This window comes from Rattus norvegicus, chromosome 1, assembly GCF_021556685.1.
Source record: "Rattus norvegicus strain SHRSP/BbbUtx chromosome 1, alternate assembly SHRSP_T2T, whole genome shotgun sequence".
Lineage (NCBI taxonomy): Eukaryota > Metazoa > Chordata > Mammalia > Rodentia > Muridae > Rattus > Rattus norvegicus.
The window spans coordinates 220,622,611-220,644,511 of NC_141534.1; the positions used below are offsets into that span (position 1 = coordinate 220,622,611).

The 21,901-nt window shown below is 40.9% G+C and overlaps 1 protein-coding gene and 1 non-coding gene across 9 annotated transcripts in view; both read right to left on the bottom strand.

Annotated features, from left to right (window-relative positions):
• Positions 1-322: 322 nt before the first annotated feature.
• Ms4a20 (membrane-spanning 4-domains, subfamily A, member 20) overlaps positions 323-21,901 on the bottom strand; it is a 46,061-nt gene continuing 24,482 nt past the window's right edge. For 6 of the 8 annotated variants that reach the window (NM_001432889.1, NM_001432887.1, NM_001432890.1 and 3 more), the window contains 2 exons: positions 5,658-5,778; positions 323-509 (listed from right to left, as the gene is read on the bottom strand). In NM_001432889.1, coding sequence (NP_001419818.1) covers positions 439-509; positions 5,658-5,778 — 192 coding nt within the window. In that variant the 3' untranslated portion in view covers positions 323-438. The remainder of the gene's footprint in view (positions 510-5,657; positions 5,779-21,901) is intronic. The other 2 variants (NM_001432891.1, XM_087558955.1) reach the window with 1 other exon arrangement.
• LOC148007865 (U6 spliceosomal RNA) lies at positions 7,339-7,444 on the bottom strand. The gene has a single exon (XR_015655611.1). It is a non-coding gene; the product is annotated as a U6 spliceosomal RNA (small nuclear RNA).

Sequence of the window (21,901 nt, forward strand, 5' to 3'; positions counted from 1 at the left end):
GGAGTGGCACTATTTGAAAGGATTAGGAGGTGTGGTCTTGTTGGAGGAAGTGTGTCACTGGGGGGGTAGGGGGTAAGCTTGAGGTTTCAAAAGCTGAAGCAAGGCCCTGCTGGCTTTCTTCCTGCCGCCTTTGGCTCTGAATGTAGAATTCTCAGCTCCTTCTCTAACACCTTGTCTGCCTGCACGCTGCCATGTTTCCCATTACGATGACAATGGACAAAACTGCTGAAATTGTAAGCCAGCCCCAATTAAATGCTTTCCTTTATGAGAGTTGCTGAGGACATGGTGTCTCCTCACAGCAATAGAACACTGACTAAGCCAATTTGTGATCAAATTGCATCATTTATTACTGAACTAGGAGAAAGTGAGAAGTGGCAAGGATGTGACTGAAGGGCTCTTCAGTTAAGTCACATCAATTTCATCTTCTATTTTCTTTGGTTAGGAGTCTTCAGAGACATTTTCCAAGTCGAGTAGAGATGGTGGTTTTGAAGGTGGTGGTTCTGAGAAAACTAGGAAAAGTTGAGAGATAGCAAATTGGTAATTAGTATCGTCTTGAGGATAAAAGGTTTGCCCTTAGTCATCAAGTCAAAACTAGACTAAATAACAACCACTTAAATGTAAAAGCCTAGAGCATGGGCGAGCTGAAACTCTAGGAAGACGGCACTCTCTGTGTCTTGAGGCCATACCCATGGATCTATGACCTAAGAGGTACTGCTTAATTATTTACTTGATTGGTTTGGTTTTTCTTTTTTTTTTCTTTTCTTTTTTCTTTTCGAATAGAATCTCACTATGTATCTCAAGTTGCCCTGGAATGGACGATCCTTCTCGGTTAGCATCCTGAGTGCTGGGAGTATACATGTGTGCATCATTTCTACCCCACAGGTTTCTATGCATTGTAGCAAACCCAATACCTTCAAGTATTACACTTTTCAAAGGGACTTTAACCTTCTGCTATATTCTGGTGGTTGTATCAGATTTGGGGGTCTTGTATGCCATGCAGGAAGTCATGCTATGCTGACTAGTCTTAACTGTTAACTTGACACAACCTAGCCTCACCTGGAAGAGACTTTCAGCTGAGAAATGATCTAGATTAGACTGACTCGAAGGCATGTCTGTGGGGAATTGTCTTGATTACTAATTGCGGTGGGACTACCCACCATGAATGTGGGTGGCAGCATTTCATGGGCCAGGCCCTGGACTGTATAAGAGTTAAGCAAGCTGGTTGAGATAAACAAGAACACAAGGGTCCATGCTTTTATTTTTTTTTTCCTCTGTTTTTGACTGTGGACATGGTGTTTTAAGTTCCTGCCTTGCCTTCCCTGCAACAATAGACTGTATCCTGTAATTATAAGCCAAATAAACCCTTTTCTCCCTTAAGTTTCTTTGGGACAGGGAAGTTTTTCTTTTCTTTTTTTTTTGTTCTTTTTTTCGGAGCTGGGGACCGAACCCAGGGCCTTGCGCTTCCTAGGCAAGCGCTCTACCACTGAGCTAAATCCCCAACCCCGGGAAGTTTTTCAAAGAAACAGAAATTGGGACTAGAACACATCTTAAGGGACATGGTATTATTGTTTTCCTGAGCAACACTTTAAAGCTTTTTTTCCCCCATGTATCCTTTACATGTATTAAAGAATCTTTTGCTAAGCACACAAAAATCCCCCTGAGAAGATGAGTACTTAAATCATCTCTTAATCTACTGGAATTAAGTTTAAGTATTCAAAACTACAACTCTTGAGTGATAGGGGAACTATTAATGAAGGCTGAACCATCTATAGTCAGTCCTGTTGCCTGAGAAACTTGATTATAAAACTAATATACACAATGTATATTTTGACTTTCAAACTCCTGTTCCTTTCCTATGCTGCATTATTTACATTTAGATATGCATAACTTGGATTGCTCGATTACTTATCCTTGTCTAATGCCTTGTCTTCTTTTCTGATTTCTCCTTCTTGAATGGCCCAGAGGCAGGTGGGTTCCCTCAAAATCACCCTGCCACCACACTTTGTCTTATGCCAATCCAGTCCTCTTTGCTATTATTTAGTTCAGAGCTGGAGGCATTTGTGTCTGTGAGAGGGAGAGAGGGGTTTCCTATTCTTTCAGAGGAAGAAGAACCAATTTCTGAAGCATGTGACCAGGAGTTATGTGGTCTGAGCCATCTTGGGAGCACGAACTGAAACAGTCTTAGGATACAGATGCAGATACGGGGGTGGGGTGGGGGTGGAGGTGGGGCAGAAAGAAGTCCTGTACCCATCACGCCTAAGGTCTTCCTAACTTTGGAACTGTTGTTTTAACAGATGCATCTTCTCCTGACTGGTTGAATAATTGAGTTAGGGGTGAGCACCTATAAGTTGCTATAGAAAATATTCTAATGAATGTAATTATAGTAGGAACAAAGTATGACTGAGATACATTGCTGTTTAAATCCTTCAAGGGCCCCTCGTACCCAAGTCTAAAGTAGGCGTTCTTTAATAACTTGGTTAAATGCTCTCAGGACCTGGTCTCCGTTTATTGCTGCGCTTCATCTCAGCAATTTGTTTTCATATAGTAGCCATCAAGGCCTGTTATCCCTCTACTCCCAGGCAGAATTTTAGGCTGATACAAGAATACAGTTATTTTTATTTATTTTGATTTATTTTAAAAAATATTAGGTAAGCTGAACATATATGAAAACTATCATTATTGCAACCTGTGTACACAATTAATAATTTTAGTGATTATGTCTCTAGTCTTATATTTTTGGTTGTGAGCCTAGCCTTTAACGGCTGAGCCATCTCTCCAGCCCAGTATGTCTCTATTCTTTACCTAATAATGTAGTGTTTATTGATTAATTTTTATATGCTGACTAACTTTGAGTTCTTAGGATAATGCCTAATTAGCCATGGTGTATACACTTTTAAAATGGTACTAGATTGATTTGGTAATGAAAGCCTTCAAAAGTTTATTTTTATTTGCATGTAAGTGTGTGTGCCTGCTTGACTGTATATGCACCATGTGTATACATTGCTCAGAGAGGCCAGAATAGGATGTTGGAGAGTTAAAGGTGGTTGGGAGATGTTGTATGTGACCAGTGGGAAGTAAACTGTGTCTTCAAAACTGACTGCCTCTTTTTTTTTGATTTTAAAATATTTTTATTATCTTAGTGATGAATATAGGTATAAAAGGAATGTAAGTCAATCAAAAAATTATGCTTAAGCAACAAGCTTGAAATTTTGCCTTCTCTTTGTACACAGTCCTATGTTTATCCTGAGATGACAAATAGAAGAAGAATGAATTATAAAAATTACGTAGACATATAGTTAATAATTGTCTATTCACTTCCGAGGTGTTTAGTTCTGGTGTTGTAAACATTGTCTATTTCACAGGAAATGACTTCTCTTTTCATTTAAAGACAAGAAAATCAATTGACACAGCCTCAATGAACTCACTCCAGTCACCCTACTCGGCTTCCTCTGTTTTGATATTTAAATGGAGAAGGGTAAGGGATTAATGTCAACTCTAGATAGAGAGAAGTGTGACATTTTTATGTAACACCTCTGCCTCTTAACTGCTGAGCCACCCCTCTGTCTTTTGCTTTGGTAGATATTTTTGCTGCTGGTAGTGAGGGCTCTTCCAACTATATTCCGTAGATTTCTCTGTTGTATTCTTTCCTTGGCCAATCAATTTATGCATGAAATTTGTTTTGTGTTTTTGATGGAGCATCCATCATTACCTAACCTAAGTTAAAAAGCATTATGCCTAGAGTTTCTTCTAAGAGTTTCACAATGTTGACTCTTAAGCTGAGGTCTTTGTGCATTTTGAATTAACTTGTGGAGCTTGTGTGGGGTAGTGATCTATTAGTTTCACTTTTTAGTTGTCCCTGTACCATTTGAAAAGATTACTTAGTCATCGAATTGGTCAGTGTGTTATCCAGCAACGGAGGCAAACGAGAGCATCTATCCCATTTGTTGGCATGTCATTGTTCCTAATAGCCACTTCAATATTTTTATTTCTTTAATATTGTTCTGTTCATTCATAATTTGACAAATGAAATTTGATCTTCCTTTTCCTTTTGTCCATATAGCTACAGGTTTGTTGGTTTGTTATTTTTTTTAAAAAAGAGAATACACTTTTGTTTTTCTTTGTTCTCTTTTTCTTATTGATATGCATGTATTGCATGAGGCATATGCATTTATTTTTATTTCGGGCTATTATTTTCATTTTTCACTTTAAGCTTAGTTTTAAAAGTCATTTTCTAATTTTTCAACAGCAAAAAGTTGAGTTTTGCTTTGAGATTTAAAAAATATACGATTTATACCTACAAATGTCCTAAAAGTTCTCTAAAATCTCTTCTTCCCCTTTCCCCTTTCTTTCCCTCTCTCTACTCCTTCCGTGACTCCCATATGCACGTTTTGGCACCCCATTGTCTTTCCCAGTGTCTAATACACTGTTCGTTTTCTGCATTTGTCCTTGCTCTGTGCTACTGATGATTGAAATTGCCTATCTTCAAGTTGCTGCTTCTTCTTCCACCTCACGACTTCTTTAAATTATTGTACTAAAAATTCTAATTTTACTGTTGTAGTTTTCTGCTCTGGGATTCTGACTTTTTTTTAAAAAAGAGTTTCAGTTTATTTTATTTTAGGTTAGGTGCTGCTATAATTTTAGTGTTTTTTAAAGGTTGTTTTTATTTTTTTTAAGTTAAAAATACATTCTTCTTGTATACAATACACTCCAATCAGAGTTTCCCCTCCTTCCACTCCTCCTATTCCCCCTATTTCTCTCTCTCCCAGATCTACTCCCTCTCTATTTCTCTTCAGAAAAAAGCAGTTCTCCAAGATATATCTTGGATATCAACCAGCCTTGATATCAAGTTGTAGTAAGACTAGGTGCATCCTCTTCTATTAAGGTTGGACAAGGCAGCCCAGTAGGAGGAAAGGGTCCCAGAGTCAGGCAATGGAGTCGGAGACAGCCCCTGCTCCTACTGTTAGGAGTTCCACAAGAAAACCAAGCTACATGCTCAAGTGACAGCTCAGCTGGTGAGGATGAGGAGCAAGGGAAACACTCCTCCACTGCTGGTGGGATTGGAAACCTGTACAGCCACTATGGAAATCATTATGGTGGTTCTTCAAACAAATTGAGAATCAATCTACTTTAACACCTACTTATTTTAGCTGAATAAAACATCTCATGTTTAAGTCTAAGGTCTAGACTTACTTAGAAAAAAATTAATTGACTTATTTTTCTCCATTTGTGAAGAACATTCTTTGCTATTCATTTCCATATCTCAGAATGTTTTGGCTCAAAGCTCCATATTTAAGGTAATATGGCAAAGTGGGCTAGTGATTGGGTATAGATTTCTTTAATTGCTTGATCTAATAAAATTCCTAGCCTTTGTTGAGGGGTTTTCTTTCGTTTCAGGCTCCTGTGATGGCCAGAGGTTGATGTTGGAGTGTTGTTCTACACTTTATTGGTCTATTTTACAGTGTTTTTCATTGAAGTTGACACTTGATGTTTCTGCTAGACTGGCTGACTAGCTATCTCTGTCTCCCAGGAAGGGTCACAGACACCTACTAACATATCCACTTCTTTCCACATGTGTGTTGGGACTGGAATTAAGGTCACCATGTTTGTGTAGCAGGTGCCTTGCCCTCTAACCCATCAACCTGGTCTCTGTTACTCACTTTCGTTTGAGGGTACTTTATTTTTACGCGATGACATGAACCAGTGGAGCACTGTGATTGCAATAATCAACTCTGAGATGGTACACAAGACAGAAATTTGTAGAAGCATCATGCCAGCCATCTGAATGAGAAAAGAAACATTCCACATGTGGAACAAGTCATTTGAAAGCAGTGCAAGAAAAGCGTTTTTTTTTGGGTCAGAATGCACCATTTATCCTTTATAGTTCCAAACAATTATGATTATTTCAAGGTAGTGGCTTTCTTATTTATGAGGTGAATCTCTTGCTAAACACTTTAATTATGTTAACAGCTTCCCAACTTTTACTTCTGTTTTACACATGATGGGGCTGGAAAGGAGAGAAAGCAAAGCAGTACATAGTTTACTTCATTTTTCTCAGTCCCCCACCTTTAAAACATTTTTAAAAAATTTCTTTATTTTACATCTTGACTGCTGTTTCTCCTCCCTCTCTCCTCCCCAGTCCCTCCCCACTCTCTCACCCACCTTTATTCCTCCTCCATTTCTTTTCAGAAAAGGGCTGACCTCTGTGGATAACAACCAGCCTTGGCATATCAAGTTGTAGTAAGACTAGGTGCATCCTCTTTTATTAAGATTGGACAAGGCAGCCCAGTAGGGGGAAAGGGTCCCAGAGACAGGCAACAGAGTCAGAGACAGCCCCTGCTACTACTGTTAGGAGTCCCATAAGACCAAGCTACACAATATATGTGGAGAGGGCATGCAGGCTCCCTGGTTGTTAGTTCAGTCTCTGTGAGCCCCTCTGGGCTCATGTTAGTTGTTCTTGACCCCTATGGCTCCTACAATCCGTTCTTCCCCTTTTTCAAGGGATTCCCCAAACTCTGACTGATGTTTGGCTGTGGGTCTTGCTGTTTCCATCAGTTGCTGGGTGAAGCCTCTCTAATGACAGTTGGGTTAGATGCCTATCTATGATTCTCAGTCCCTTTTAATGGGGTTGATAATATGATTATGTTTTATGCTATTATTCTAAGTATATTTGGAATTGTATGTTCTGTTTTTTTTATTACAGCCTTCATGAAGTGAAGTCATTCTTTCTTATGGGAAGAGTGAGACCTTACCAGTGGAATAGGTCATTCTGATAGAGACAGATTCTTTTGGGTTCCCTTGTTTTTTCCCCAGAATGAATTGTGTTTAGAACATCCAACTCTTTTTTTCAATAGCTGATACTTGTCTGGTTTCCAATAGGGAAGCATTTAGTTTATTGTATATTTTAAATAGGTAGATGGACTTAATCCAAAACATCAGTGTGCTGGCTAGTTTATGTCAACTTGACACAAGCTTGAGTTACTAGAGAAAAGGAAGCCTCAATTGAGAAAATACTTTTTATAGGATTGGGTTGTAAGCAAGTCTGTGTGACATGTTCTTAACTGGTGATTGGTGTGGGAGCCCATTGTGGGTGAGCCACCCTTGGGTAGGCAGTCCAGGTCCTATAAGAAAGCAGTCTGAGCAAGCCATGGGAAAGAAGCCAATAAGCAGCACTCCTCCATGGTCTCTGCATCAGCTTCTGTTTCAAGGTTCCTGCCATCATTGAGTTCCTGTTCTGATTTCCTTTGATTATGAACTATGATGTGGAAAAGCCAAATAAAATCTTTTCTTCCCTAGTTGCTTTGGCTATGGTGTTTCATTACAACCATACTAACCCCAATGATTAGTGTTGCCAAATTCATTAACAAGGATTTCATCCTTGCTAGGGGCCATGCTAATCTTCTCTGTATTGTTCCAATTTTAGTATATGTGCTGCCGAAGCGAGCACTTAACAAGGATTTCAAAGGTGATAATCAACAACAAAGCTGACAGCCCTGTATATATATATATATGTATATATATATATATATGTATATATATATATGTGTGTGTGTGTGTGTGTGTGTGTGTGTGTGTGTGTGTGTTTTCTCGGTTGTTTTCATTCTTGTGTCTAATCTCAATTGGAATAAAAGACTGGAGAAGCAGACAGCAATTTATTGGCCTCCTCTACTTGTTCTCCAAGGACATTGTGATAAGTAACATAACATGAATGATTTTTCAACCAGAAATTAACTGTCTCATAGTTACAGATCAATGTGTTGGTAGGACCATGCTTTCCTAGTTGCTCTAAGGAGGGCACTTCCCTCTTTGGATTTGGGAAGCACTATTCCCATGTGTCTTTATATTCACATAGCCACCTTCCTCAAACGCCTTCTTATAAGAGTACCAGTAATATGGTCTGCCCTTCTCCAGAGTTACCTTAGTTTAGCTTAACTAACATTTGCGCATATTAAAAAAACTCCACAATTCAACCTATAATTTTGCTTCTAGATCCTCCAAATTGATGTCCTTTCCAATGTGCAAAACATATTCACCTCATCTCAACATCTTCTCCAATTGTAAGTTATTACAGCACTAATTCTAAGTCTAAAATCTCCCTAAATACCATACAGTCAAACTTTAAATTCTTCTTGAAATCAATTGGAGGAAAGATTTATACTGTGGTTTAGTAGGGACCAAAATTTCTCGTCCCCATGTGCTCACGAAGCCAGAAAGAAGTAGTTCACGGTCAAGATCCAAGCTGGAGTAGAGATACATCCCAAAGTGGGAAATTTAAAAGGAAGGAAAAAAGCTCCCTGCACCCAAATCCCATAGGAGAGAGAGCTGGACCCTCAGAAGTGCTGACACTCCTGAGAAATCAGAGGAGACTACCCTCTACCCACATTCCAGACCCAAGAGGGAATTGCCTAGTGCCAACTGTACCCCCTGGGCACAAGGACCTAGGAGCAATCAGGGGCAGGACCCTTCTGATTCCTAGATGCCTAGAGCTGAAGGACAGTCGCCAGGAGCGCATACATACCTGAGAGCAGAGGTAAGACCCACTTTTATGCTCGAAGTGATCTGCCTGGTGGATTCAGGACACACAGAGGCAGAAGTCCTCTGGGTCAGGGCACTTCCCCTTTCTAGCTCTCTCTGGAACTGAACTGATACCATCCCACAGTTCCCTGCACCCGAATCCCATGGGGAAGAGAGCTGAACACCCAGAAGGGCAGACATCCTGAAACCGCAGAACAGATGACCACTTCTGCACACCTCTGCCCACATCCCTGGCCCAAGGGGAAACTGCATAATGCCTCTGGACACAGGAACATAGGAACAGTAAGCCACCAGTACCTGCAGTTCCGGTCTGTGCCCAGGACTGTACAGAACCGACCAAACAACTCCCTGTACCCAAATCCTGTGGGGGAGAGAGCTGGACCCTCAGAAGTGTGGATACTCCTAAGAAATCAGAGGAGACTGCCCTCTGCCCACATTCCAGACTCAAGAGGGAATGGCATAGTGCCAACTGAGCCCCTGGGTGCAAGGACCTAGGAGCAATCAGGGGCAGGACCCTTCTGACTCTTGCCCACGCCTAGAGCTGAAAGGCAGTTACCAGGAGCACCTATACACCTGAGAGCAGAGCACCTGTTCTTAGGAAAGGCTGAAAGAAAACAGGAAAACAGTTCTACAGGAGTGCTGACACAGAGGCCTACAGGAGGGTCAAGGCACTCTCAGAAACAGCAAGACACGCAAACCCCAGAGACAACCCAGTGGTTAGAGGCAAGTGCAGGAACCTAAGCAACAGAAACCAAGCATCATCAGAACCCAGTTCTCCCACCAAAGAAAATACTGGATAGCCAAACACACTGGAAAAGCAAGATTTAGATTTAAAAATCACATTTTATGATAATGATAGAGGACTTTAAGAAGGACCTAAATAACTACCTTAAATAAATGCAGGATAACACAAGTAAACAAATAGAAGCCCTTAAAGAAGAAACACAAGACTCGAACGGCAGACCCCCCCTCCCCCCGCAGTCCAGACACCACCCGGCCGGACCTGAAGGGAATTGGTCAACAGTTCTCTGCACCCAAATCCCGTGGGAGGGAGAGCTAAACCTTCAGAGGGGCAGACACACCTGAGAAGCCAGAAGAGACTACACTCTGCCCACATTTCTGACTCCAGAGGAAAACACCTAATGCCACCTGGGACCCTGGTGCACCGGGGCTCCGGGAAAAGGTGGCACAGACCCTTCTGGTTGCTGCCCTCACTGAGAGCTCAAAAGCATCCCCCCACGAGCAACTTGAGCCACGGGACCACAGATAAGACCAACTTTTCTGCTCCAAGCAACCTGCCTGGTGGACTCAGGATACAGGCCCACAGAAACAGCTGAAGACCAGTAGACAGGAAAGACTACACGCCCAAAAGCAGAACACTGTGTTCCCATAACTGGCTGAAAGAAAACAGGAACACAGGTGTACAGCACTCCTGACACACAGGCCTATAGGACGGATTAGCCACTGTCAGAAATAGCAGAATAAGGTAACACCAGAGAAAACCTGATGGCGAGAGGCAAGCGCAGGAGCCCAAGCAACAGAAACCAAGACTACATGGCATCATCAGAGCCCAATTCTCCCACCAAAGCAAACACTGAATATCCAAACACACCAGAAAAGCATGATCTAGATTTAAAATCATATTTGATCATGATGCTGGAGGACTTCAAGAAAGACATGAAGAACTCCCTTAGAGAAACACAGGAAAACATAAACAAGTAGAAGCCTATAGAGAGGAATCACAAAAATCCATGAAAGAATTCCAGGAAAACACAATCAAACAGTTGAAGGAATTAAAAATGGAAATAGAAGCAATAAAGAAAGCACAAAGAGAAACAACCCTGGATATAGAAAACCAAAGGAAGAGACAAGGAGCTGTAGATACAAGCATCACAAACAGAATACAAGAGATAGAAGAAAGAATCTCAGGAGCAGAAGACTCCATAGAAATCATCGACACAACGATCAAAGAAAATGTAAAACGGAAAAAGCTACTGGTCCAAAACATACAGGAAATCCAGGACTCAATGAGAAGATCAAACCTAAGGATAATAGGTATAGAAGAGAGTGAAGACTCCCAGCTCAAAGGACCAGTAAATATCTTCAACAAAATCATAGAAGAAAACTTCCCTAACCTAAAGAAAGAATTGCCCATAAACATACAAGAAGCCTACAGAACTCCAAATAGATTGGACGAGAAAAGAAACTCCTCCCGTCACATAATAATCAAAACACCAAATGCACAAAATAAAGAAAGAATATTAAGGAGACACCGCCGGAACCTGAAAGAAACAGACCGGATAAACAGTTCTCTGCACCCAAATCCCGTGGGAGGGAGAGCTAAACCTTCAGAGAGGCAGACAAGCCTGGGAAACCAGAAGAGACTGCTCCCTGCACACACATCTCGGACGCCAGAGGAAAAAGCCAAAAACCATCTGGAACCCTGGTGCACTGAAGCTCCCGGAAGGGGCGGCACAGGTCTTCCTGATTGCTGCCGCTGCAGAGAGCCCGTGGGCAGCACCCCATGAGCGAACTTGAGCCTCAGGACCACAGGTAAGACCAAATTTTCTGCTGCAAGAAAGCTGCCTGGTGAACTCAAGACACAGGCCCACAGGAACAGCTGAAGACCTGTAGAGAGGAAAAACTACACGCCCGAAAGCAGAACACTCTGTCCCCATAACTGACTGAAAGAGAGGAAAACAGGTCTACCGCACTCCTGACACACAGGCTTATAGGACAGTCTAGCCACTGTCAGAAATAGCAGAACAAAGTAACACTAGAGATAATCTGATGGCAAGAGGCAAGCGCAGGAACACAAGCAACAGAAACCAAGACTACATGGCATCATCGGAGCCCAATTCTCCCACCAAAGCAAACACGGAATATCCAAACACACCAGAAAAGCAAGATCTAGTTTCAAAATCATATTTGATCATGATGCTGGAGGACTTCAAGAAAGACATGAAGAACTCCCTTAGAGAACAAGTAGAAGCCTACAGAGAGGAATCGCAAAAATCCCTGAAAGAATTCCAGGAAAACATAAATAAACAAGTAGAAGCCCATAGAGAGGAGACACAAAAATCCCTGAAAGAATTCCAGGAAAACACAATCAAACAGTTGAAGGAATTAAAAATGGAAATAGAAGCAATCAAGAAAGAACACATGGAAACAACCCTGGATATAGAAAACCAAAAGAAGAGACAAGGAGCTGTAGATACAAGCTTCACCAACAGAATACAAGAGATGGAAGAGAGAATCTCAGGAGCAGAAGATTCCATAGAAATCATTGACTCAACTGTCAAAGATAATGTAAAGCGGAAAAAGCTACTGGTCCAAAACATACAGGAAATCCAGGACGCAATGAGAAGATCAAACCTAAGGATAATAGGTATAGAAGAGAGTGAAGACTCCCAGCTCAAAGGACCAGTAAATATCTTCAACAAAATCATAGAAGAAAACTTCCCTAACCTAAAAAAAGAGATACCCATAGACATACAAGAAGCCTACAGAACTCCAAATAGATTGGACCAGAAAAGAAACACCTCCCGTCACATAATTGTCAAAACACCAAACGCACAAAATAAAGAAAGAATATTAAAAGCAGTAAGGGAAAAAGGTCAAGTAACATACAAAGGGAGACCTATCAGAATCACACCAGACTTCTCGCCAGAAACTATGAAGGCCAGAAGATCCTGGACTGATGTCATACAGACCCTAAGAGAACACAAATGCCAGCCCAGGTTACTGTATCCAGCAAAACTCTCAATTAACATTGATGGAGAAACCAAGATATTCCATGACAAAACCAAATTTACACAATATCTTTCTACAAATCCAGCACTACAAAGGATAATAAATGGTAAAGCCCAACATAAGGAGGCAAGCTATACCCTAGAAGAAGCAAGAAACTAATCGTCTTGGCAACAAAACAAAGAGAATGAAAGCACACAAACATAACCTCACATCCAAATATGAATATAAAGGGAAACAATAATCACTATTCCTTAATATCTCTCAATATCAATGGCCTCAACTCCCCAATAAAAAGACATAGATTAACAAACTGGATACGCAACGAGGACCCTGCATTCTGCTGCCTACAGGAAACACACCTCAGACACAAAGACAGACACTACCTCAGAGTGAAAGGCTGGAAAACAACTTTCCAAGCAAATGGTCAGAAGAAGCAAGCTGGAGTAGCCATTCTAATATCAAATAAAATCAATTTCCAACTAAAAGTCATCAAAAAAGATAAGGAAGGACACTTCATATTCATCAAAGGAAAAATCCACCAAGATGAACTCTCAATCCTAAATATCTATGCCCCAAATACAAGGGCACCTACATACGTAAAAGAAACCTTACTAAAGCTCAAAACACACATTGCACCTCACACAATAATAGTGGGAGATTTCAACACCCCACTCTCATCAATGGACAGATCATGGAAACAGAAATTAAACAGTGATGTCGACAGACTAAGAGAAGTCATGAGCCAAATGGACTTAACGGATATTTATAGAACATTCTATCCTAAAGCAAAAGGATATACCTTCTTCTCAGCTCCTCATGGTACTTTCTCCAAAATTGACCATATAATTGGTCAAAAAACGGGCCTCAACAGGTACAGAAAGATAGAAATAATCCCATGCGTGCTATTGGACCACCACGGCCTAAAACTGGTCTTCAATAACAATAAGGGAAGAATGCCCACATATACATGGAAATTGAACAATGCTCTACTCAATGATAACCTGGTCAAGGAAGAAATAAAGAAAGAAATTAAAAACTTTTTAGAATTTAATGAAAATGAAGATACAACATACTCAAACTTATGGGACACAATGAAAGCTGTGCTAAGAGGAAAACTCATAGCTCTGAGTGCCTGCAGAAAGAAACAGGAAAGAGTATATGTCAGCAGCTTGACAGCACACCTAAAAGCTCTAGAACAAAAAGAAGCGAATACACCCAGGAGGAGTAGAAGGCAGGAAATAATCAAACTCAGAGCTGAAATCAACCAAGTAGAAACAAAAAGGACCATAGAAAGAATCAACAGAACCAAAAGTTGGTTCTTTGAGAAAATCAACAAGATAGATAAACCCTTAGCCAGACTAACGAGAGGACACAGAGAGTGTGTCCAAATTAACAAAATCAGAAATGAAAAGGGAGACATAACTGCAGATTCAGAGGAAATTCAAAAAATCATCAGATCTTAGTATAAAAACCTATATTCAACAAAACTTGAAAATCTGCAGGAAATGGACAATTTCCTAGACAGATACCAGGTATTGAAGTTAAATCAGGAACAGATAAACCAGTTAAACAACCCCATAACTCCTAAGGAAATAGAAGCAGTCATTAAAGGTCTCCCAACCAAAAAGAGCCCAGGTCCAGACGGGTTTAGTGCAGAATTCTATCAAACCTTCATAGAAGACCTCATACCAATATTATCCAAACTATTCCACAAAATTGAAACAGATGGAGCCCTACCGAATTCCTTCTACGAAGCCACAATTACTCTTATACCTAAACCACACAAAGACACAACAAAGAAAGAGAACTTCAGACCAATTTCCCTTATGAATATCGACGCAAAAATACTCAATAAAATTCTGGCAAACCGAATTCAAGAGCACATCAAAACAATCATCCACCATGATCAAGTAGGCTTCATCCCAGGCATGCAGGGATGGTTTAATATACGGAAAACCATCAACGTGATCCATTATATAAACAAACTGAAAGAACAGAACCACATGATCATTTCATTAGATGCTGAGAAAGCATTTGACAAAATTCAACACCCCTTCATGATAAAAGTCCTGGAAAGAATAGGAATTCAAGGCCCATACCTAAACATAGTAAAAGCCATATACAGCAAACCAGTTGCTAACATTAAACTAAATGGAGAGAAACTTGAAGCAATCCCACTAAAATCAGGGACTAGACAAGGCTGCCCACTCTCTCCCTACTTATTCAATATAGTTCTTGAAGTTCTAGCCAGAGCAATCAGACAACAAAAGGAGATCAAGGGGATACAGATCGGAAAAGAAGAGGTCAAAATATCACTATTTGCAGATGACATGATAGTATATTTAAGTGATCCCAAAAGTTCCACCAGAGAACTACTAAAGCTGATAAACAACTTCAGCAAAGTGGCTGGGTATAAAATTAACTCAAATAAATCAGTTGCCTTCCTCTATACAAAAGAGAAACAAGCCGAGAAAGAAATTAGGGAAACGACACCCTTCATAATAGACCCAAATAATATAAAGTACCTCGGTGTGACTTTAACCAAGCAAGTAAAAGATCTGTACAATAAGAACTTCAAGACACTGAGGAAAGAAATTGAAGAAGACCTCAGAAGATGGAAAGATCTCCCATGCTCATGGATTGGCAGGATTAATATAGTAAAAATGGCCATTTTACCAAAAGCAATCTACAGATTCAATGCAATCCCCATCAAAATACCAATCCAATTCTTCAAAGAGTTAGACAGAACAATTTGCAAATTCATCTGGAATAACAAAAAAACCCAGGATAGCTAAAGCTATCCTCAACAATAAAAGGACTTCAGGGGGAATCACTATCCCTGAACTCAAGCAGTATTACAGAGCAATAGTGATAAAAACTGCATGGTATTGGTACAGAGACAGACAGATAGACCAATGGAATAGAATTGAAGACCCAGAAATGAGCCCACACACCTATGGTCACTTGATTTTTGACAAAGGAGCCAAAACCATCCAATGGAAAAAAGATAGCATTTTCAGCAAATGGTGCTGGTTCAACTGGAGGGCAACATGTAGAAGAATGCAGATCGATCCATGCTTATCACCCTGTACAAAGCTTAAGTCCAAGTGGATCAAGGACCTCCACATCAAACCAGACACACTCAAACTAATAGAAGAAAAACTAGGGAAGCATCTGGAACACATGGGCACTGGAAAAAATTTCCTGAACAAAACACCAATGGCTTATGCTCTAAGATCAAGAATCGACAAATGGGATCTCATAAAACTGCAAAGCTTCTGTAAGGCAAAGGACACTGTGGTTAGGACAAAACGGCAACCAACAGATTGGGAAAAGATCTTTACCAATCCTACAACAGATAGCCTTATATCCAAAATATACAAAGAACTCAAGAAGTTAGACCGCAGGGAAACAAATAACCCTATTAAAAAATGGGGTTCAGAGCTAAACAAAGAATTCACAGCTGAGGAATGCCGAATGGCTGAGAAACACCTAAAGAAATGTTCAACATCTTTAGTCATAAGGGAAATGCAAATCAAAACATCCCTGAGATTTCACCTCACACCAGTGAGAATAGCTAAGATCAAAAACTCAGGTGACAGCAGATGCTGGCGAGGATGTGGAGAAAGAGGAACACTCCTCCATTGTTGGTGGGATTGCAGACTGGTAAAACCATTCTGGAAATCAGTCTGGAGGTTCCTCAGAAAATTGGACATTGAACTGCCTGAGGATCCAGCTATACCTCTCTTGGGCATATACCCAAAAGATGCCTCAACATATAAAAGAGACACATGCTCCACTATGTTCATCGCAGCCTTATTTATAATAGCCAGAAAATGGAAAGAACCCAGATGCCCTTCAACAGAGGAATGGATACAGAAAATGTGGTACATCTACACAATGGAATATTACTCAGCTATCAAAAACAACGAGTTTATGAAATTCGTAGGCAAATGGTTGGAACTGGAAAATATCATCCTGAGTGAGCTAACCCAATCACAGAAAGACATACATGGTATGCACTCATTGATAAGTGGCTATTAGCCCAAATGCTTGAATTACCCTAGATCCCTAGAACAAACGAAACTCAAGACGGATGATCAAAATGTGAATGCTTCACTCCTTCTTTAAATGAGGAAAAAGAATACCCTTGGCAGGGAAGGGAGAGGCAAAGATTAAAACAGAGACTGAAGGAACACCCATTCAGAGCCTGCCCCACATGTGGCCCATACATATACAGCCACCCAATTAGACAAGATGGATGAAGCAAAGAAGTGCAGACTGACAGGAGCCGGATGTAGATCTCTCCTGAGAGACATAGCCAGAATACAGCAAATACAGAGGCGAATGCCAGCAGCAAACCACTGAACTGAGAATAGGTCCCCTATTGAAGGAATCAGAGAAAGAACTGGAAGAGCTTGAAGGGGCTCGAGACCCCAAAAGTACAACAATGCCAAGCAACCAGAGCTTCCAGGGACTAAGCCACTACCTAAAGACTATACATGGACTGACCCTGGACTCTGACCCCATAGGTAGCAATGAATATCCTAGTAAGAGCACCAGTGGAAGGGGAAGCCCTGGGTCCTGCTAAGACTGAACCCCCAGTGAACTAGTCTATGGGGGGAGGGCGGCAATGGGGGGAGGGTTGGGAGGGGAACACCCATAAGGAAGGGGAGGGGGGAGGGGGATGTTTGCCTGGAAACCGGGAAAGGGAATAACACTCGAAATGTATATAAGAAATACTCAAGTTAATAAAAAAAAAAAAGAAAGAATATTAAAAGCAGTAAGGGAAAAAGGTCAAGTAACATATAAAGGCAGACCTATCAGAATCACACAAGATTTCTCACCAGAGGCTATGAAAGCCAGAAGATCCTGGACAGATAACATACAGACCCTAAGAGTACACAAATGCCAGCCCAGGTTACTGTATCCTGCAAAACTCTCAATTAACATAGATGGAGAAACCAAGATATTCCATGACGAAACCAAATTTACACAATATCTTTCTACAAATCCAGCCCTACAAAGGATAATAAGTTGTAAAGCCCAACATAAGGAGGCAAGCTACACTCTAGAAAAAGTTAGAAACTAATCGTCTTGGCAACAAAACACAGAGAAGAAAAGCACACAAACATAATCTCATATCCAAATATGAATATAACAGGAAGCAATAATCACTATTCCTTAATATCTCTCAACACCAATGGTCTCAACTCTTCAATAAAAAGGCATAGATTAACAAACTGGATACGCATTGAGGACCCTGCTTTCTGCTGCCTACAGGAAATACACCTCAGAGACAAAGACAGACACTACCTCAGAGTGAAAGGCTGGAAATCAACTTTCCAAGCAAATGGTCGGAAGAAGCAAGCTGGAATAGCCATTCTAATATCAAATAAAATCAATTTTCAACTAAAAGTCATCAAAAAAGATAAGGAAGGACACTTCATATTCATCAAAGGAAAAATCCACCAAGATGAACTCTCAATCCTAAATATCTATGCTCCAAATACAAGGGCACCTACATACATAAAAGAAACCTTACTAAAGCTCAAAACACACATTGCACCTCACACAATAATAGTAGGAGATTTCAACACCCCACTCTCATCAATGGACAGGTCATGGAAACAGAAATTAAACAGAGACGTAGACAGACTAAGAGAAGTCATGAACCAAATGGACTTAACAGATATTTATAGAACATTCTATCCTAAAGCAAAAGGATATACATTCTTCTCAGCACCTCATGGTACTTTCTCCAAAATTGACCATATAATTGGTCATAAAACAGGCCTCAACAGATACAGAAAGATAGAAATAATCCCATGCATCCTATCAGACCACCATGGGCTAAAGCTGGTCTTCAATAACAATAAGGGAAGAACACCCACATATACATGGAAGTTGAACAATGCTCTACTCAATGATAACCTGGTCAAGGAAGAAATAAAGAAATTAAAGACTTCTTAGAATTTAATGAAAACGAAGGTACAACATACCCAAAATTATGGGACACAATGAAAGCTGTGCTAAGAGGAAAACTCATAGCTCTGAGTGGCTGCAGAAAGCAACAGGAGAGAGCATATGTCAGCAGCTTGACAGCACACCTAAAAGTTCTAGAACAAAAAGAAGCAAATACACCCAGGAGGAGTAGAAGGCAGGAAATAATCAAACTCAGAGCTGAAATCAACCAAGTAGAAACAAAAAGGACCATAGAAAGAATCAATAGAACCAAAAGTTGGTTCTTTGAGAAAGTCAACAAGATAGATAAACCCTTAGCCAAACTAACGAGAGGACCCAGAGAGTGTGTCCAAATTAACAAAATCAGAAGTGAAAAGGGAGACATAACTACAGAATCAGAGGAAATTAAAAAAATCATCGGAGCCTACTACAAAAGCCTATATTCAACAAAACTTGAAAATCTGCAGGAAATGGACAATTTCCTAGACAGATACCAAGTATCGAAGTTAAATCAGGAACAGATAAACCATTTAAACAACCCCATAACTCCTAACGAAATAGAAGCAGTCATTAAAGGTCTCCCAACCAAAAATTGCCCAGGTCCGGACGGGTTCAGTGCAGAATCCTATCAGACCTTCATAGAAGACCTCATACCAATACTATCCAAACTATTCCACAAAATTGAAACAGATGGAGAGCTACCGAATTCCTTCTATGAAGCCACAATTACTCTTATACCTAAACCACACAAAGACCTAACAAAGAAAGAGAACTTCAGACCAATTTCCCTTATGAATATTGACGCAAAAATACTCAATAAAATTCTGGCAAACTGAATCCAAGAGCACATCAAAATAATCATCCACCAGATCAAGTAGGCTTCATCCCAGGCATGCAGGGATGGTTTAATATAGGGAAAAACATCAATGTAATCCATTATATAAACAAACTGAAAGAATAAAACCACATGATCATTTCATTAGATGCAGAGAAAGCATTTGACAAAATTCAACACCCTTTCATGATAAAAGTCCTGGAAAGAATAGGAATTCAAGGCCCATACCTAAACATAGTAAAAGCCATATACAGCAAACCAGTTGCTAACATTAAACTAAATGGAGAGAAGATTGAAGCCATCCCACTAAAATCAGGGACTAGACAAGGCTGCCCACTCTCTCCCTACCTATTCAATATAGTGCTTGAAGTTCTAGCCAGAGCAATCAGACAACAAAAGGAGGTCAAGGGGATACAGAATGGAAAAGAAGAAGTCAAAATATCATTATTTGCAGATGATATGATAGTATATTTAAGTGATCCCAAAAGTTCCACCAGAGAACTACTAAACCTGATAAAGAACTTCAGCAAAGTGGCTGGGAATAAAATTAACTCAAATAAATCAGTAGCCTTCCTCTACACAAAAGAGAAGCAAGCCGAGCAAGATATTAGGGAAACGACACCCTTCATAATAGTACCAAATAATATAAAATACCTCAGTGTGACGTTAACCAAGCAAGTAAAGATCTGTATGATAAGAAATTCAAGCCCCTGAAGAAAGAAATTGAAGAAGACCTCAGAAGATGGAAAGATCTCCCATGCTCATGGATTGGCAGGATTAACATAGTAAAAATGGCAATTTTACCAAAAGCGATCTACAGATTCAATGCAATCCCTATCAAAATACCAATCCAATTCTTCAAAGAGTTAGACAGAACAGTTTGCAAATTCATCTGGAATAACAAAAAATTCAGGAGAGCTAAAACTATCCTCAACAATAAAAGGGGTAACAAGGCCACACTTACTAACTGTGCCACTTCCCATGGGCCACGCATATTCAAACCACCACATGGGAAACGCCTTAGAACCGAGTCAGCTTTAAGTCACTGCTGTTATCACTGTAGCCTATGCTGAGGTTTGCGCTGCCATTGAACAACTTCACTCCTGGGACCTTCACTATCTAGATCCAAGGAGCTTTCCAGGGACCTTTGGTGATGGATACCAGGGCTGACCGCCACCCTCTTCCCAGAGGTGTTTCCTGTCAACCTGCCTACCAATGCTCTAGGTAACAGATTCTCCTCTGCACTATGTAGACAGTGCCATTTTCGTTCGAGCTCCCTCGATGGGTCTATTGACTGTGGGCCGGTGAGCAACGTGGGAAGCCGTGCCTGATGTCTGCAGAGATCCAGAAGAGAAGGAAGAAGGAAGAAGAAGCTGCCACTGAGAAGGCTGTGACCAAGGAGGAATTTCAGGATGAATGGCCTGTGCTAGTGCCTGAGTTTGCTGCTGCTCAGGAGAGGGTGACAGACCGGTCTGAGTGTTCAGGTGCCCTTCCTGCCTGTCTGGCAGAGCCTTACTGAAGACTGGAGTGCCAGCCGCTTAGGGCTGGACTGCAGCTCCCACTGGTCAGCCACTGAATGGAGTCCAACAGCTACCAAGTGCTCACAGAAAGGTCAGCAACTGTATGGTCTTTACTTTTACCAGGGGTAAACCCCTGCAGAGTGGAGTCTCTGTGAGACTCAGAGTCCACAGGGCTTGGAAAGTTACAGTCCAGAAAGGCAGGGCCCCACCCAGAGGGTGAAGAGTTCCCCTTTTTAGCCACAGTTGACCATTGCTAGGGGTTAGAGCAGTGGCTCTCAACCTTCCTAATGCTGTGACCCTTTAATACAGTTCTTCTTCAAGATGTGGGGACACCCAGCCATAAAATTAGTTCATTACTAACTCATTGGATTAGCGCATCATTAAAAAGATATCAGGTTATCAATATACATCTTTCCTGGCTGACCATTACTGGGGCCCCCCAGGGCAGGGCAGTCAAGAATCTAGAGAGACAAGTTGATTTACTTCTAGAAACCAAATTACCATAGTTAGCCATAGCTGTTCTCCAGACACTTCAAAGTGGAAAGGTGGATGGGGAACGGTTTCTAACTAAACATAAATCATATAAAACACAGTAGAAACTTGGGCATCGTGGCACATAGGTGTGATCATGGCCCTCAAGAGATAGAGGCGGGGCAACTGGAGCCCACGGCTCTCAAAAAAGCTAAAAGTAAATAAAATGGCATCCTAGTGGTATAAGATCTAGTGTTTTGTTTTAAATCTGCGCCCCTGAGCACCTGGCACATAACAGACATTGAGAATATTCTTGAATACTTCAAAGATGGGAAAATGGCCAGAAAACAGAAATACTCAACACCACCATTCAGGAGGGAGAGCCACAGCTCGATTCTACTTCTCCTCCACTGGAGCGATGGCTTCACAAGTCAGGCAATACCAAGTGTTTGTGAATATGGGGAGGAATTGGAGTCCTCATCAACTGCTGGTGAGACATCTTGCCAAGTCCAATGTGATATTATAGCTGCCACTCCTAGGTTTAGACTGAAGAAAACAGAACAAACATCCACACAGAAACTTGTGTACAGTACCGTTATCCACAGCAGCAAAAACGCGGAAGCCCAGGTGTCCATCGCTGGGTGAAGACTGGCAGACAAGGAAGTCCCCGTGGACAGAAAGTGGGTTAGTGGCTGCGTAGGACGTGGGCATGAGGTAGGAAGTGGGTATGAAGCTGCAGGGTGTCTTTGAGATGATGAACGTGTTTTAAAATCACAACACACAACGTGTGTTAATCACAACGTGTTTTAAATTGCACAACAAATTA